This window comes from Sapajus apella, unplaced genomic scaffold (genome assembly GCF_009761245.1).
Source record: "Sapajus apella isolate SASKATOON/1434 unplaced genomic scaffold, GSC_monkey_1.0 scaffold12, whole genome shotgun sequence".
Lineage (NCBI taxonomy): Eukaryota > Metazoa > Chordata > Mammalia > Primates > Cebidae > Sapajus > Sapajus apella.
In genome coordinates this window covers 28,100,415-28,119,731 of record NW_022436952.1, presented here as the reverse complement: position 1 = coordinate 28,119,731, position 19,317 = coordinate 28,100,415, and the positions used below count along the sequence as shown (strand labels likewise).

The following is a 19,317-nucleotide window of genomic DNA, read 5'->3' as shown; positions in this document are numbered from 1 at the left end:
AACACCATGGAAACTCTGCACTAATAGCTGTTTCGATCATTTCTGGAATCTGTCTGTATCGATGTAAACATTTTAGTATGTCATTTTTTTCCTACTAAAAGAACATCAAAAAAGTATGGATCAACACACTAGTCATCTTACCTACACACATATATTGTGTACTTTATCACTTACAAATAATCTAGTGTTACTCTGTTTTCATGCATAGGTGTTTAAACTTCTGTGGCAAATAACTCCACTTGTGTGAAATACTAACTGTATTCCAAAAGAAAATTTCAGATTTAAAAAGTAGGCAAAATCTAGGTTATTTTCTTGATTGCTAAAGTTTGCACATGATTTTATAGATGGTAGAAATGTTATTAACACTTTAAAAATTTAAAATTTATTAAACATTAAAGTATTAATATTAATATTAAAGTATTTAAAAATTACTTACTAAATGTTTAATTAACCCCCAGCTATAATGGTTAAAGATTTTAAGATCAAATTTCAAATTATATTAACATAGTCAGAGGTTTTCTTCAACATATATTTGTTCATTTAACAAATATTTATAATACCTAAGTATCAGACTCTGTTCTTAGGTACTGGAGATACAGCAGGGAACAAAGGAAGCAAAGTCCATTCTCTCAAGGCACTTACATTCTAGTGGAAGGAGATGTCTCACAGTGGTGTTATAAAGAAAAGCAAAATGGGGTAGGAATGGGTTCTATTTTACACAGGGCAACCTGAGACATCCTCTCCTACAACACTCAATCAGAAACCCAAAGAAGGTAAAGGAGGTCATGAGAAAATAGTAGTGCAAGGCACAAGCAAAGGCTCTTGGGCAGGACAGGGTTGGGGGAGTTCCAGGAATAGCAAGCAGGCCAGTGTGGTTGAGGCTAAACCAGGAAGGAAAGAAAGAAAGGTAGAAAATAAGATCAAAGGTAGCAAGGCGCAGATCATGGGTCTGATGAACAGTTACATGCTTTCTACAGAGAGCTTACAGTTTACAATCTTAGGGCATGAGCCAAATGATGCTAATGACACAACTTTACCTTGCTCACAGGGAACCTTAAAGGAGAAGTTATGTTCTACCAGTCTCTTTATTCCTGGTGGCTAACACACAGTTGGCACTCCAAATAGTCAAGATTAGTGTCAGAGGATTTTTCTTATGACACAGGGTTTACATACACCAGTAAATTATCATGTAACTAGTACCTCTAAACTTAAGTTTAAGAACAGTGATAAGAGGCATTGTAACCATGTACTACAGGTTAACAAAGAATCTAATATGTTCATTCTCAACACTGGCATCAGAGGATGAATGTGATAGTTGCATCTCAGTACTGAGCTGCCATTTCAAATTATGTAAATATAAGATGCTAAAATCTACCTCTAATCCTGGCTGGCAGTAAATTCCTACAAAAAGTCAGGTACAACTCGAAATCAAAGAGAAATACTTGCCTAACAGAAATCCCATTTAGGCTCACTCCACCTTTTTCCTAAGGCTTATCACTTATCAGTAATAGTTACTGCCTAAACATCTATAGCATACAGGTACTTGGTAAACAAAAACAGCCTATGGTTGAAGAAACTGAGGCTGAGGTACATTCATTAACTTGCCTGAGGTAACAGCTAGACATATACTGAATGAACAAACAATAGCTAAGTAGAATTTGAAACAGGTCTGACTGACGAAAAAGCTCATAATCCACATCCACACCCCTACTATATCAGGCTTGCACCTAATTCACAAGTTGGAGGGGAAATCTTCATCTGATGAGATCCCATGGGCTATAAAAACCTAAGGCAGTATCATCGTGGCACCCAGAGGATTCCTTTTTTCTTTGCTAGAGGATTTATTTAAAACTCAAGAATTATTAATTAAATAATAGTTAATTTCATTTGCCTTCCATATATATAACTCAAATATTAAAATCCAAAGCTGAGGAAGTTACATTTAAGCATAAAAGCTGAGGACTCAATAAAAACAAGAAGAAATCATGTAAGAATCTGGTAGTATTAACACAGGAACAGAAAACCAAATACTGCATGTTCCTACTAGTAAGTGGGAGCTAAATGATGAGAACACATGGACACAAAGAGGAACAACACACACTGGGGCCTACTGAAGGGTGGAAGCGGGGAGGAGGGAAATAATCAGGAAAAATAACTAATGGGTGGTAGGTTTAATACCTGGGTGACAAAACAATCTGTACAGCAAATCCCCATGACATAAGTTTACCTACATAACAAACCTGCCCATGCACCCCTGAACTTAAAAGCTTAAAAACAACAACAAAAAAAACCCAACACCCCCTGCCCCCCAGAGAATCTAGTAGTTTTTTTTGTTGTTGTTTTTTGTTTTTTTAAAGAAAACAGTAATGATACTCAAAGAAGGAAGTGAATCAGTAGTATGGGTACGCTAGTCAAGCATAGAGTATCAAATCTTTCTCATTTGGAGGGGTTTTTCGACACCAGAAAGTTTTGGTCTAAACATATACTAGCTAGGTTATCCAGAATATTCTTGATGGCCAAGACTTTATAAAGCTATACTTTTTTGAAAAGCGTATCTTTTAATCTAACATGTACAGCAATTTCAACATTTTGACTACTTCATTACACTAAAACCCCTAAGGGTTTTGCTATTTAATCTAGAGCCCAGGTAGTAAATTCTTCAAAAGAACTATGTGCCAATGCAACCACAGGCACAAATGATGAGTTTGGGAGCAGAAAAAGCCCACTCTGCACTGTATTATACAATAAACATTTTGGTTTCACTTGTAATTTAAAATTCTTCTAAAACAAAAAATACTTCAGAACTTTCTCTAAAGTCTCAGGAATCATTTTATTTATATATATAATATATATATATATACAATATATATATATATATATATCACACGCATACTAGACAGTGAGAGAGCAGTAATCTAAGTGTTCTATAGTTTTCCTGGTCTTTTACAGATAGCTGTCAACTTTAAAGCTTTATTTCCCTCACAAAGTAACTGATAGTTACAAGAATAACGCTAAAGCTAAGTTCAACATTAAACAAAATTAACTGCCCTTAGGGATCTTCTAGAGTTCAGAATCTCTCAACCATTACTCATCCCTGCAACGCAGGTGGTCCTTACTTCTCTATAACTGATTTCATGTGTCACAAAGCTAAGCTTTTTTTGTTTGATCTTACCTTTAATTTATGAATTACATATGAATAATAATATTTTAGTTTCTAGAGTTGGGCAAACTTGATGAAAGAGGTAAACCTATATATTTCTTAGACAACAGATCCCTTTGTCTACAATAGAGCCTCCTCAAAATGATATGAAGGGCAAGCTGATGTTAATATTCAAAAGCCTAAATGATTCTAAAATCACATTGAAAGTATAAATTACTTCTCAAAATTTTTCCGTCCAAAATTAAAATAAAGGAAATTCCTTTGAAATAGTGCTTTTTTTTTTTCTTCTTCTTCTTTTAAACAGATGGTCATTCTCACTCATCAATTTCCTTCTGTATTTCAAAGGAAACCACAGAGCATTATGTTTGGAAGAAATAATCCAACACAACTTAAAGAATGCTAAGAATTTCACATTTAGGGAAAAAATATTTTTGAACTACAACCAAACCCCTGTAGAACTGCTGATCTGGAATCCAACCGGAAAACACGTTACTCAAAACCACTTACCTTAAGAAAATTCTTGACTCGCTCAGGATCATAGCAGTTGCTTTCTCTACAGATTCTTTCTACTTCTTTGATTTGCCCAGTCTTGCAAGCTGCCTGAATATATTTAAAGTGCACATCTGGGTCCTGACTAAAGTTAACAATGGATCCCAGAAAATAAAAGAGACCTTAAAAGAAACAAGTAATTACAATTAAGCATAGGCACACTTTTGAGAATGACTGAAAAATATTTATGCAATTAAAAAACTGTTACATTGAATATTCCCAAATATAAACTGGTTGCTTAAAAAGCTCAATAAAAATACTAATTATTCCATTGATCAGATCAGTAAAATGGATTTGCATTTTAATCCTAAAGAACAGACAATTCAACCCAATGTTTCCTTTTTTTCTTTTTGTTGAGACAGGTCTTTGTTACCCAGGCTGGGGTAGAGCGGCATGATCATAGCTCACTGCAGCCTCAAAGTTCTTGGCTCAAGCAATCCTCCCGCCTCAACCTCCTGAGTAGCTAGACAGGTGCATGCCACGATGCTAGGCTAATTTTTAAGAAATTTTGGTAAAGATGGGGTCTTGCTATGTCTTGAGTTTGTGGCCTCAAGCAATCCTCCTGCCTCGGCCTCCCAAAGCACTGGGATTATTAAAGGCATACACCGCTGTGCCCTTATATGGAAAATTTTAAATGAAGACACCCAATACCTGGTGTTTTTCAATATGTAGTTGATAGGAAACAAACAAAATAATTTGGGAGGAATTTAGTGCAGTGTTGTTCAGAAGAACTTTCTGCAATGATGAAAATCTTACCTTTGCCCTCCAATATAAAGCCACTAACCACATGTGGTTATTAAGCACTTGAAATGTGGCTAGAGTGACTGAGTAACTAAATATTAAATTTTATATTTTAATAACTTTAAATGGCAATAGCTACTACATGTGGCTAGTGTGTACTGTACTAAACAGTGTAAATTTAGTGCAGAGTTAACATTTTTGAAACTGGGAAAATTAAGAAAACTAATAGAATCTCTTACCCCTTCTCAATAGAGCACTACTACTAAAAAGAGGAGAGAAAGGTAATTGGGGACCAGAACTTAGTCACCCAACAGTGATTATGTTAGTACCCTGTACAGCAGTGGTTCTCAACGGAAGTGATTCTCCTCACAGGTGACATTTGACAATGTCCGAAGACATTTTTGGTTGTCACAACTGGAGCTGATGGGCTCAGTTTCTAGCGGGCAGAAACCAGGAATGCTGCTAAATATTCTACTAAATATTCTACAAGTATGGGAACACCTCTCTACAATGATTGTTTAGCCTTAAATATCTACTTACTTCTAAGGTTGAAAAATCTTGCTAAATAGTGACAAACCACAAAATGCCCTTGGCTAGAATCATCTGCCATTATAAGACTCAGACATACAAGCATAAATGTTATTATACCTGATCATTAATACAGATTGAGTATCCCTTATCCAAATGCTTAGGACCAGACATGTTTCAGATTTTTGAACTTTGGAATATTCACATTATGTTTACCTGATCAACATCTCTAATCTGAAAATCCAATTTCTGAAATGCTCCAATGAGCATTTCCTTTGAACTCAAAAAGTTTTGAACTTTGGTGCATTTTGGATTTTCAGATTAGGGACACTCAACCTGTATTTTCATTTTGTACAATTTAAACATCACTACATATTTTTCTCTTAAAATTCTACCTTTAATTCATCTATAAAATATCCAAACAGATGGTCTTGTTCACTGCATATCCTTAGGATCCAGTATAAAAGGGCCTTGACAACATTTTTTTTGGTTATTTTTTGTTTGTTTGAGACAAGAGTCTCACTCTGTTGCTAGGCTGGAAAGCAGTGGCGCAATCTTGGCTCACTGCAACCTCCAACTCCCAGGTTCAAGCAATTCTCCTGTCTCAGCCTCCAGAGTAGCTGGGATTATAGGCACACACCACCACGCCCAGCTAATTTTTGTATTTTTAGTAGAGACAGGGTTTCATCATGTTGGCCAGGATGGTTTTGATCTCCTGACCTTGTGATCCACCTACCTCGGCCTCCCAAAGTGCTGGGATTTCAGGTGTGAGCCACCACCCCTGGCAACATTTACTGAATAGTAAAACTTAAAAAATTAAAATGTCCCATAGAACCAAATTTTTAGAAAGACAAAGTTTCCAATAGCCTGATCATAAGCATACCTCTTCTTGGCTATCTTAAGTACTTTTTACAAACTCAAAAACTCCTGATTACCTTCAAAACTCTTGAAAGATTCAAAAAGTTCAATCAGAGACTGAGTTGACAGTTGTTCATGATATTTAGAAGCCACCTGAACACAGATCTGCAGATTCTGACGAATATTGGCAGACAGCATGGCTCTGAGACATTCTAGGGAGTCTTCTACCGATAAGGACCCAAAGTAATTCACTAACCACTACAAGACAAAATAAATGAATGAATTTGAATAAATGAAATAATGTTGAAACTCATGGAGGTATGAAATTATTAATATTTAGTACCACAAACACATTTTCAGTGTACCTATTAATCACAATTAAAACCATCTATTAGGTAAGAAACTAAAATACCTCAGGGTTAAGAAGATGGGTGTGAACCACTGCACGTTTTATATCATATAAATCAGTGAAGTGTTCTAATGCACGCTGCAGTAAGCCAGCCTTTTCACACAGCTGAGCAATATGAGCCCGGTCATAATGCGTGAACATCTGATTGCCTAGAATAGCATCTGCAACCTGTAAAACCACAAACAAGGTAAGTTTATTGTCCATTCCATTTATATGAGTAATTCAATATCCATATTACATATTAAGGTTTAATAGTGAACTGGTAAAAGAAAGTACAAAAGAATATATAATAGCTAAATTTTCTTGTAAAAGGAGTAGGCATCTCAGTAGCTTTGAGTAACAATCTGAGACGCTCTGCACAATTATTAAAGCAATGTTGGAAACATGCCTAAAAAACATTAGAACACATACTTGAGGCGCATGCATAAGGTTCATCTCAAGTAACCGCGTCTGTAAAGGACCTTCAGATGGGCGATTATTCTTCAGTGCATCAAGCAAGAATGCGGTACATTGCTGAATTAGATTGTATTCCATAAAGACATCTACAATCTGCAAAAAAAGAGATAAAAGAAAGTGTTTAAAGATAGTATGGAAAGTATGTAGACAAAATTATGCACAAACTCTTTCTTTACCTGAGAATTTTATTTGGACAATATAAACGCTTTAAGAACAAATTTTGTCTTCTAGAGAACATAGTTACTTTGAGTTCTGATAAAAACAACTACACAATATTTCAAGATATTATATAATAACAGAATACAATCAAACGGATAGACCTTTATTTTTATAAACTTTTGAAAAACAATAGTATAAGCAATATGAAGAACTCTGACTCACACTTCCAATATGCATCTCTTCCCTCTCCCCACACTTAGGAGCAACCACTATCCTGTTTTATCACCCGTGTATTTTTCATATTTTTAATACATATACATCTCTAAATAAGTTGCTTTGCATGTTTTAAAATTATATGCAGACGGTTTCAGACTGTCCATTCTTTTGTAACTTGCTTTTTTTTTTTGGCAAGACATTTGAAGTTTATCCATATAGAATGACAAAACTGTAATTTTTACAAACTGTGAGTTTTCTTTTTTTTTTCTTTTGGAGAGAGAGTCTCACTCTGTCGCCCAGGGTGGAGTGCAATGGCACGACCACCGCTCACTGCAGCCTCGACCTCCTAGCCTGAAGCAATCCATCCCCTTCAGCCATCTGAGTAGTTGGGACCACAGGCATGTGCCACTACACCCAGCTGACTTTTATATTTTTTATAGAGACAAGGTCTCACAATGTTGTCCAGACTGGTCTTGAACTCTTGGCCTCAAGCAATCCTGCAATCCTCCCAAAGTATTGGGATTACAGGCGTGAATCACCATGGCTGGCCCCCACTCTCCGTTTCAATCAGCTTCTACAAAACTTATTTTAATGCCATTACCTGTGTGATGTCAGCAAGAGGTTCTTCATCTTGAACTAACATTTGAGCAAACTGCTGTCCCTGATCTGGACTGATTCGCATTACATTTCTCAGCAGAAATATCCAATCTGGAGTGTATCCAACCTAAAACAAACAAAGACTTAAATGCTGCTGCTATGTATCAATTTTATAGCATTTAAAGACTTTTATTATAAAATCTTGCTAATATAGAACTACTGGTGAAAGCACAAATTCATTTTCAATTTAAGGTGCCCAATTAGACCTTGGTGATGATATATTTGAACAAAGACCTGTCAGTTTTTATAACTGGCTTATCCATTTTCTTCTCCTTTTTTTTTTTTTTTTTTTTTTGAGACAGTCTTGCTTTGTCATGGAAGCTGGAGTGCAGAGGTGCAATCTGGGTTCACTGAAACCTCTGCCCCTGGGCTCAAGGGATCCTCCCACCTTCGCCTCCTGAGTAGCTAGGACCACAGGCACACATCACCATGCCCGGCTATTTTTTTTTTTTGGATTTTTAATAAAGACAGGGTTTCACCATATTGCCCAAGCTGCTGGTCTCAAACTCCTGAGCTCAAGCGATCTGCCGGCCTTGGTCTCCCAAAGTGCTGGGATTACAGGCATAAGCCACCACGCCTAGCCTGGCTTATCAATTTTCAATGAATGAGTATGTCAAAAGTTTGTTCTAACATGTTAAACATGGCCCTGCTTTCTTAAATTCTGATAAGCCATGCAAGAGTAATTGTCTTCATTTAACAAGTATGAATTTGATATGAGGGATAAGAGAATTTTTATACATTTTGAAGCAAATGAAAATGAAAGAAAATTCACTATTAAAGTAACCAAGAGTTAATACAGGCTAATTTCTCCATCAGTTTCAAAGAACTCATGCTGAGAATTTGTTTAACTGAACTCACTTTTTTAGCATATAAAACAATCTTCTGGACTTGACCTGTTTCTGCAAAGCACTGAATGACTTTATTTGGGACATTAGCCCTTAGGTACACACTAAGTGCCAATGTAGGGTCCACAGATTTCACAAGATCACCCAGTTCTTCAGAACATTCCAGCTGTCCAAGGAAAAAAAGATTGTTTAGTGATCCATGAACTGTTTTAGAAATGAGCAATTGACACTATGTCCACTATAACTAGTATGAGAGGTACTTAGTTTTATAGAATGTATTATAAATATTCAGGGGTTGTGGTTGGTAGACTCTTAATCTTGTAGTCACAGCAATGTCTCAGTTGAATTCTCCACAAATCCTACTTAAAGATAAAAAGCCCACTAAGATTGCATTTGGATACATACTATCAACTACCTTGTTAGGAATTTAAGTACTTTAAAGCAGAATCTTGTACTTCTTATACTTCTAACTAAGAAAAATATTCAGGTATCAGACTCACATCACATGGCCCCGATTTTTAAAAACGAAAAGCAACTTTTAATGTAATGTTATCAAATGAAAATTTGATACTGAAGAAGCCAGATGAGGTTTACCATAAGGACAGTTATTGAACTCAGAGTATAACCTATATATCTCTGAAAGATCCTAAGTTCCATCTTCTTGACTTGGATTTAAGCTTATAGGGCAGGAAGGACACTCTTGGAAGAATTTTTAGGTAGTGGACAAGCAGATATCCTCTTCTGTGTTATTCAATCTGCCTTACTCATTCAGCTGCCCAATTTGGAAATTCATTTCCTAAGAGTTCTGGTTTACATACTAAAGTTGATTTTCTCCTTTGGAGACTAGCTCTTATAAATGATATTTACTGCTGAAAATAAAAAATTGAACTGAACATGCTAACTAATGAATAGTTGGTTAATGTCTCTTTTATTAATACCAAAAATGGTCCCATATGACTGTTCACAGAAAAGGTTAATGATACAAAGAGCTTTCACCCTGTTACATAGGTCAAATCAATTACCTTGGCTGTTTTCACCTTCCCTTATCTTTTTAAAAAATATTATGTATTTATTTAATAGGGTCTTGCTGTGTTGTCTAGGCTGGTCTTAAATTCCTGGCATCAAGCGATACTTTTGCCTCAGCCTCCTAAAGTAGTGGGATTACAGGTGTTAGCCACCAAACTCAGCCCTGCCTTATCTTAATCAATTAGGATGGACCTCAGATACTTGATAGTATGGCTATTCTTCAGCAGAGACTCCTGTCCAAGCACCCCAAATCTGATGTACTATTCTCTAGTATCTTACAAAATTGTCAAATGCTGGGTCAAGAAACAAGGACTTAGAATTAATAATATAAAAACTGTACTAACATATACTAATGCTGAAAGAATAACAACACTAAATGTCATTCACTATTCAGAGTGCTTTAAACAATACTATTTCAATTCTTGACAATGGTAATTCCATACTACAACTTTGAGGAGAAAGGCCTTTTTTTTTTATGGTGGTATGAAAAGAATTAACACTAATGGACAGTTGAAACTTGTTATCTTACAAACAAATAACATCCTTTGTCTGTTTCTCAGTCACTATTCCACATAAGGAATAAGGTGCTCAGGAAAATGTATTACCATTATATGCTCTGTGTAAAGAGAAATATTGAATAAGTACTGAGTGAATATAAAAGGCATGGAGAAGACCTACTGTAAAGAAAGCTAGTTAACATTTAGAATAGGTTCATATTTAAATAAACTTCAAGAAACCAAGTTAAATATTTTTTCCATGTAACACTAACATTCTGTGAAATCACTGGGAGACAGTATCTCACTGCTAAATAGATAGTTTGTGCTACCTTATTAAGATCCAATTTTTTTTTTTTTTAAGATTGAGTCTCACTCTATCGCCCAGGCTGGAGTGCGGTGGTGCAATCTCAGCTCACTGCAACCTCCACCTCTCGGGATCAAGCGGTTCTCCTGCCTCAGCCTCCTGAGTAGCTGGGATTACAGGCACCCCCACCAGGATGTCCGGCTAATTTTTGTATTTTTAGTAAAGATGAGGTTTCACCATGTTGGCCAGGCGAGTCTCGAACTCCTGACCTTAAGTGGTCCCCCCACCTTGAACCCCAAAGTGCTAGGATTACAGGCATGAGCCACCACGCCCAGCCAGATCCAACATTTTATATAACATTTTCCTTGTCTACCCAAACGTGTTTACCAGCAGCAAATATGGTTAAGTTTGATGATACTTTTGATATTCTACAAGAAAACATGAGACTTGTATGGGTAGAACTACTGTGCATCTTTAGTGTGGAATGTGGTACGTAAGAGTATATTCCTATGTCCAAATGAGTCACATATACTGACAAATACGATGGATACTGAGGTAAGTATCTCACACTAAGCTTTCCAAAAGCAAAAGGATAGCAATTCACTTCCAGGTTGTTTTAAACACCAAGCAAGAATCCTGGACCATTTAAAAACCTAAACAAAAGAAAGATATCTAACCTGGATATCCATTAAATACATACGTATTTTCAAAAGGAAATAAGTGAACCAATCTTATGCAATGTATGTTTTTGTTCTGTTTCTACAAGCAGTAATGGAGACATTTCTGGTGCAGACTAAATGATTTTAACTTACTAACATCATATTTAATGCAATTAAAACAAGATTATGTCAACACAATTTAATGTACCTTATCTTCTTTTAACCATTTCTCCAAAAGCTGTTTTCGCCCTTGCTGAAGTACAGGCCTACAAAGCTCTAAGGATTCATATTTGTTGAGCTGTCCCTGGTCCAAAAGGATACCAAAGTACTGAAGTAGAGGAGAAGTTTGACCTGGCTGGGCTGGAACACTCTGGAACCGACGGATAGTATCTGGAGTACGAAGAATTCCCTTTAAGAAAGAGAAATGTTAAACACTCTTCAAAAGTGATCCAAACGTCACACTAATTGCCCTGTAGAGATCAATCTGTTAGGTCAGTCTTAAGGGAATGAGTCTATCTATTCACATCAAGCTATCAAGTTTCAAATCTTCACCACCTGGAGTAAATATTTAGTCACTATCTTTCATACCCCTAGTTCAATGTTATAAGATTATCCAGAATAAAAAATATATCAACTTAATTACAATGTCAATGTATAAGAGAATAATTATAATCATAAAGTAGTTATAGCTAGGTATTATCCTAAGTTCATATTAAGTACAACTTTCATAATATCGGTCAGGAATGCAAGGTGTTAATTTAGTCCACCATAAACTAACATCAAAAGTGATGAGAATTCAGCCTAATTTTGACAGCTCTATTCACCATAAAATTGGACAGGATTTATTTCATGTCCAACTTATCAGTAACTATCATTTACTAAGTCAAACAGTATGACACCTAAATAACTAAACATTATTACATCTACGTAAATAAAAGGCTTGTTAGACCTATATATCCTTCTAACAATAATCTAATAAAAACTAATCAAATCCAGAGAAAATTAACCAAATCTAGAGGCAATGACAAGACATTCTACTAAAGGAAAATGTAACCCAAATGTAACCTAAAAACAGTTTCTCTGTGGAAAGCTGGTTCCTTTTCTAGCAATATAAGAAACAGAATATTAACACTAGATTAACATCATGACAACTTCATTTTCTTAACTCTTTACCTTTGGTGCATTAGCAGCCACCTTTGCTGCCTCTGAGTAATTTCCCTGGGCAAAAAGAGCATTAAATTTCCGGGCAAAAAGTTCTTCAGCACCGGCTAAGTTGTTACGTACAGCCATTCTCAGAGCCAAATCAGGATTTTGTAGAACATTGGTGATGTAAGGAATTATGTTTTCTTCTTCCACACACACTGACAAAACCTGCAATTTAAAGAATAAAATATAGCTGCAGTGTGTTCATTTGGATACAAATTATACCAAATCTGTTTAGAACAAGTTAATACTGTATCACAAAGGTAATGAAATTGTTAACAGCTCTTTTATTTTATTATTTATCTTCATTAAAAAATAATAAAGGAAAAAGGGAAGACAAGGAGAAAAAAATTAAGATTCAAAAACAAATGTCATAGGATGCTAGGCCATTATGGGGTTCCTAAAATATGGCCATCCTATAATCTAAATAACTTCTTACTTCATTGTCCAAACTAACTGCTTTGATACCATCTATTCATCCTTAATCAGTATCAAAGATTAAGACTCCTACTTAATTGAGCTCTGAAAGAAACTCCACATTATTTAAAACTTCTTGCCAGGGCTGGTGGCTCATGCCTGTAATCCCAGCACTTTGGGAGGCTGAGGCAGGCGGATCACAAGGTCAGCAGTTCGAGACCAGCCTGACCAACATGGCGAAATCCTGTCTCTACTAAAAAAATACAAAAATTAGCCGGGTATTGTGGCACATGTCTGTAATCCCAGCTACTCAGGAGACTGAGGCAGGAGAATCGCTTGAACCGGGAGGTGGAGGTTGCAGTGAGCCAAGATCGCGCCATTGCACTCCAGTCTGGGCAACAGAGCGAGACTCCATCTCAAACAAAAAAAAAAACTTCTTGAGGACTTCAATCTTGATAATATACAGAAGATGACATGGAAGAAGTTATGAAATCTAAATGACCTCTAGGGTTCACTTAGGAGTTATTTAAGGTATACTCCTTTTAATTTTAGGATTTTTCTTCGCAATAATTTTTTCAGTAATTTCCATTAATTACATTTTCATTCCCGGAGACCAAATTATATACTCAATGAAGGGAGGGACCACTGAATCATTAAGCACTTATCATAATGCAAGGAACATGGTAGGTACTTAAAGTTACCTACCTTCAAACCTCCGTAACACTCAATGCCACAGAATACTTTCTGGCTTGCCCCAAAAGCTGAACTACTGTCAAATGCCATAGAGAAAGGGAGTCCTTCTCTACCCACCCATCCCTTTCTCCAGTGCAGAACTAGTTACATGCCCTAGATTATAAACTACTCATATTACCCCTAACAGCATTTCTCAACCTAATATAATTGTATAATTCTCAGTCACTGTTCCACATGAGGAAAGGGGACTTGTCTTTGTTTAATTGTATTACTAACAATATGTAATTAGTGTGGCATAAAACAAATTTGTTGAATAAATGAACATAGGAAATTTCTGTCCCCAAATCAACAAGAATTAAAAAATACTTGAGAACTCAGTGAACCAAATATATAGGTAACAGTCTGCCCTGCCTGTTCTACTCCTTTCAAGGAAAATGAAGAAATTTTACTCTCTAAGATTTTATTTCTGTTGGTCCGACCTCCATCCTCAAGGCTTATTTAAAGGAAGTAATAATTATTTTCTCTATAGTTATTTGCATTCCTGAGCCCCAACCTTAACTCAAATCATACCTCCTATAAAGAATGAAAAAGAAGGCCGGGCGCGGTGGCTCAAGCCTGTAATCCCAGCACTTTGGGAGGCCGAGGCGGGTGGATCATGAGGTCAAGAGATCGAGACCATCCTGGTCAACACGGTGAAACCCCGTCTCTACTAAAAATACAAAAAATGAGCTGGGCATGGTGGTGTGTGCCTGTAATCCCAGCTACTCAGGAGGCTGAGGCAGGAGAATTGCCTGAACCCAGGAGGCGGAGGTTGCGGTGAGCCGAGATTGTGCCATTGCACTCCAGCCTGGGTAACAAGAGCGAAACTCCGTCCCAAAAAAAAAAAAAAAAAAAAAAAAAGAATGAAAAAGATGAACAGAAATTCCAGTTCCAACTACATTTTCTAAAGCTTCCTATTGATTGCTGCCTTAGGTTTCCCCAAATATTAAATCCACAGTTTCATCCTTTTCATACTTAAAGATTGTTCTAGCAGACTTCTAGCAACTAATATTTAATAAGATCTACTGCAGGGAACAGAAAAGGTTCCAGTGTCTTCTAAAGTACTCAGTTCTATCAAATTCAGAATTTAAGCCAGATGTTGACTATTACATCACTTTAATTGAATTTGCTTTTTCAATGCATAGAAGCCATATACTCATTACTTCAGGGGATATGTCAAGTTAGTAGGCTTCAGCAGAAGAGTAGAAGGCCTGCGGTCCTAAGGTTACTGTAAACGTTCATCTCTTTACTCAAAGCAGATGGCACATAAAACTTGGGAGGGAAGGGAAAGTAACAATCAACAAGTTCCTAGAATCAGGGTTATGAACACCAAGAATGTATCATGAAATTATTCAAGACTTTAGGTCAAGCATTATCTTAAAACATCAGCACAACAGCAGAAACAAAAAGGGGCCAGGCATGGTGGCTCATGCCTGTAATCGTAGCACTTTAGGAAGCCGAGGTAGGAGGATCGCTTGAGCCTAGGAGTTCAAGACCAGCCTGGGCAACACAGTAAGACCCTGTCTCTTAAAAAAAAACAAAAACAAAAACAAAAACAAAAACAAAAAAACATGATTATTAAATTATCACTAATCTAGTTCACCAAAAAAGGCCAATATATTCTTGATTTTCCTTTTTTTTTTTTTTTTTTGAGACAGAGTCCTGTTCTGTCACCCACGCTGGAGTACAGTGGCACAATCTTGGCTCATTGCAACCTCTGCCTCCCAGGTCCAAGCAATTCTCTTGCCTCAGACTCCCAACTAGCTGGGATTACAGGCATGCATCACCATAGCCAGCTAATTTTTTGTATTTTTAGTAGAGTTGGGGTTTCACCATGTCACCCAGGCTGGTCTTGAATTCCTGAGCTCAGGCAATCTGCCCATGTCGGCCTCTCAAAGTGCTAGGATTACAGGTGTGAGCCACCACGCCCGGCCTTATTCTTTCTGTTTTTTTTTGGAGACAGAGTCTGGCTCTGTTGCCCAGGCTGGAGTGCAGTGGCGCGATCCTGGCTCACTGCAACCTGCGCCTCTGGGGTTCAAGTGATTCTCCTGCCTCAGTCTCCTGAGGAGTTGGGACTACAGGAGTGTGACACCACGCCCGGCTCACAATGCCCGGCTCATGTTTTTTTTGTATTTTTAGTAGAGACGGGGTTTCATTGTGTTAGCCAGGATGGTCTCGATCTCCTGACCTCATGATCCGCCCGCCTCAGTCTCCCAAAGTGCTGGGATTACAGGCGAGAACCACCCTGCCCGGCCCTATTCTTGATTTTTCTAAGAGAGACACTACAACTGAATACCTGAAAGCTCTGAATTTTTAAAACTGTTTTTGTCCCAGACACTGACTGGTGCTAGAAATACAATTTACTAAAGACAATCTCTTTTTCTAATGAAGAATAATGACTGCAATAGCTAAGCAAACAATTTTAGTAAGTATAAGTTTTATGAGGAGGGCACCATAAGTTCTAGGAGTATAAAGCAGAAGCACCTAATCAGGTCTGGAGTTAAGGTGGGGCATGGGAAGGTAGGGATGGACTGACTCCCTTTCCCTAGAGGAACTGTCTCTTCAACTGAATCAAGGAGAAACAAAACCTATCTACTTCCTTTGTTCATTATCTGGAAAAAATGCTAATTTGGAGGAAACAAGTAAAAGCCAAGACCAGTAACAGTATTAAGGTTTAAAATTTTTAGCCATTTTTCAGAAAATTAAGATACCTCCTGATAAAATATTCTTATTAATATTAAAATAGGCTGGGCCCAGTAGTTCACGCTGTAATCCCAGCACTTTGGGAGGTCAAGGCGGGCGGATCATGAGGTTAGGAGTTTGAAACCAGCCTGGCCAACATGGTGAAACCCCATCTCTAATAAAAATACAAGAAGTAGCCAGGTGAGGTGGTGGGAACCTGTAATCCCAGCTACTTGGTAGGCTGAGGCAGGAGAATTGCTTGAACCCAGGAGGCGGAGGTTGCAGTGAGCTGAGACTGAGCCACTGCACTCCAGCCTGGGTAATGGAGCAAGACTCCATCTGGGGGTGGGGGGGATTAAAATGACAGAGAAAGAACCACTTGCTAGATGGTGTGAAGAGGTTTTTCAAAGTTTATAAATTTAGAACAGATAATATTTCCCTACCAAATTGATTAACTTTCCAGGCATCCCACAAGAGGTACTGAAACGTATCACTTTCTAACATGAAATAGTTAGTAATGCTTAATTAAGGAACTAGGAAAAGGGATGTAAATAGAGTTCTTATCCCTGTAGTTGATAATCGCTCTGCCTTGGAGAAAATATAACCCTAAATTGTTTCTTTCCATGGCAAATAACTTCTTTTGACAGTAATGCACATATGCAGTCTGAGATGGCAATATACCAGTTTCTCTCTCTGAGACAGGATTAAAGAGAGACTCTGTATTCATACACATCTCTATTTTTAGGCATATATTATTTTCTTTTTTATCAGCTTACATCATGCTTTGATAATATTTGATACATATTATTTTCTAATATCCAAAGTTACCATTTACTTTTTGGAAAAAAACTAACAGTAATGTGCTATTTTATTTTCTATTTTATTATTTTTGGGGGAATTTCTTTTTTAAAAAGTACAGGATTGTTCCCAAATGATCAGGTTATTTTATTTTTATTTTTTATTTTTTTTTGAGATGGAGTTTCGCTCTTGTTACCCAGGCTGGACTGCAATGGCGCAATCTCGGCTCACCGCAACCTCCGTCTCCTGGGTTCAGGCAATTCTCCTGCCTCAGCCTCCCAAGTAGCTGGGACTACAGGCGTGTGCCACCATGCCCAGCTAATTTTTGTATTTTTAGTAGAGACGAGGTTTCACCATGGTGACCAGGATGGTCTCGATCTCTTGACCTCGTGATCCACCCATCTTGGCCTCCCAAAGTGCTGGGAATATTATAGGCGTGAGCCACTGCGCCCGGCCGATCAGGTTATTTTATTTTATTGCTTAAGTTTCAGGGTTTCCTTACCTGTCCCTTTCTGTTTACGCCAATTATTCCAGCTGTGGCTTCATGAGGTGCAGTGACAAAAATTGTTTCTCCACTGATTCTATTCATGTAGATGCAGGTACCAGTCTCAAGATCATAGAGGTGGATATAACCATATTTGGTTATCAAGAATACCACATCATGCTTTTCACTGATCTGTACAAGGAAAATCAACGCTTTAGTAAAATAATGAATCTACAAACAGAAAATAAAAACATTCAGTCTAATTCCATTTTAGAGATGGTAAAATTCTAGAACAAGAGGCTTATTTGAAAAATTAAAAGCTAATATTAGTTTCCTTCATTTTTACAGCACATTTAAATATGGATATCCCAAGCTTTCACATTAAACATAAGAATATGAATCAAATTGATAAAAGGAAAGTCAATTCAAAACTCAGGATAGCACAGTTTACATATTACAGGCATACCTCATTTTACTGCACTTTGCAGTTCTGATGAATCTTTACAAATGGAAGATTTATAGCAACTTGCATCCAGCAAGCCTACTGGCACTATTTTCCAACAGTATGTGCTCTCTTCAGTGTCTCTGTGTCACGTTTTCATTAATTATTACAGTATTTCAAACCTTTTAATTATTATATATGTTATGTTGATCTGTGACCAGTGATCTTTGATGTTACTATTGTAATTATTTTAGGGTGCTATGAATCACACCCACATAAGACAGCAAACATAACCAATAAATATTGTGTGTGTTCTGCATGTTTTCACTCATAGGCGGGTGATGAACAATGAGAACACTTAGGTACAGGGAAGGGAACAACATTCACAGGGCTGGGGGGGAGGTGGAGGGGAGGGGAGGGACAGCGGGGGGGGGGGGGATTGGTGGTGAGGAGGATGGGGAGGGATAACACCAGGAGAAATGCCTGATATAGGTGATGGGGGTAGGGGAATGGAGACAGCAAACCATCATGGCATGTATGTACCTATGCAACAATCCTGCAGGATGCAGAATGTGCACATGTACCCCAGAGCCCAAAGTACAAAAAAAAAATTGTGTGTGTTCTGACTGCTGCACCAACCAGCTGTTATCCCATTTCTTTCCCTTTTCTCAGGCCTCCCTATTCTCTGAAACACAACAATAATGAAATTAGGCCTATTAATAACCCTACAATTGCCTCTACACATTCTAGCTCTCACTTTAAATCAAAAGCTAGAAATGATTTTATGTTCAGTGAGAAAGACATGTCCAAAGCCAAGATAGGCTGAATGGTGGGCCTTTTGACTTAGCCAAGTTGTGAATACAAAGGAAAAGTTCTTGAAGGAAATTAAAAGTACTACTCCAGTGAACACTCAAATGATAAGAAAACTTCATAGCTTTCTTGCTGCTGCAGAGAAAAGCGCAGTAGCTTACACATGTAATCCCAGTCTCATTTTCTCGCATCTAAGAAAATTGCCACAAAGTCAAACTCTAGGTACTTGTCATATTGAGGTAATGTTTTGCAGCCAAAGAGAAATAAACTATTATACTTCTGAATTTATGTAACTATCTAAATGAGTAGTTTTTTTCTCTTTTAAAATGTTATAGGCTGGGTGCAGTGGTTCATGCCAGTAATCCTAGCACTCTGGAAAGCCAAGGTGGGCGGATTGCCTGAGCTAGGAGTTCGAGACCAGCCTGGGCAACATGGTAAAACCCCGTCTCCACTTAAATATAAAAGAAATTAGTTGGGCATGGCAGCATGCGCCTGCAGTCCCAACTACTTGGGAGGCTAAGGCAGAAGAATTGCTTGAACCTGGGAGGTCGAGGTTGCAGTGAGCCAAGATTGTACCACTGCACTCCAGACTGGGTGACAGAGTGAGACTCTGTCTCTTAAAAAAAAAAGTTATACATGGCTGGGCGCGGTGGCTTATGCCTGTAATCTCAGCACTTTGGGAGGC

General features: G+C 37.5%; 1 protein-coding gene across 5 annotated transcripts in view; it reads right to left on the bottom strand.

Moving 5' to 3' along the window:
- Positions 1-19,317, bottom strand: part of CLTC (clathrin heavy chain) — a 76,175-nt gene that overhangs the window by 21,854 nt on the left and 35,004 nt on the right. For all 5 annotated transcript variants that reach the window (XM_032280702.1, XM_032280703.1, XM_032280704.1 and 2 more), the window contains 9 exons: positions 17,399-17,572; positions 12,238-12,435; positions 11,273-11,473; positions 8,592-8,744; positions 7,678-7,800; positions 6,657-6,794; positions 6,249-6,413; positions 5,914-6,094; positions 3,668-3,831 (listed from right to left, as the gene is read on the bottom strand). In XM_032280702.1, the coding sequence (XP_032136593.1) occupies positions 3,668-3,831; positions 5,914-6,094; positions 6,249-6,413; positions 6,657-6,794; positions 7,678-7,800; positions 8,592-8,744; positions 11,273-11,473; positions 12,238-12,435; positions 17,399-17,572 (1,497 nt within the window). The remainder of the gene's footprint in view (positions 1-3,667; positions 3,832-5,913; positions 6,095-6,248; positions 6,414-6,656; positions 6,795-7,677; positions 7,801-8,591; positions 8,745-11,272; positions 11,474-12,237; positions 12,436-17,398; positions 17,573-19,317) is intronic.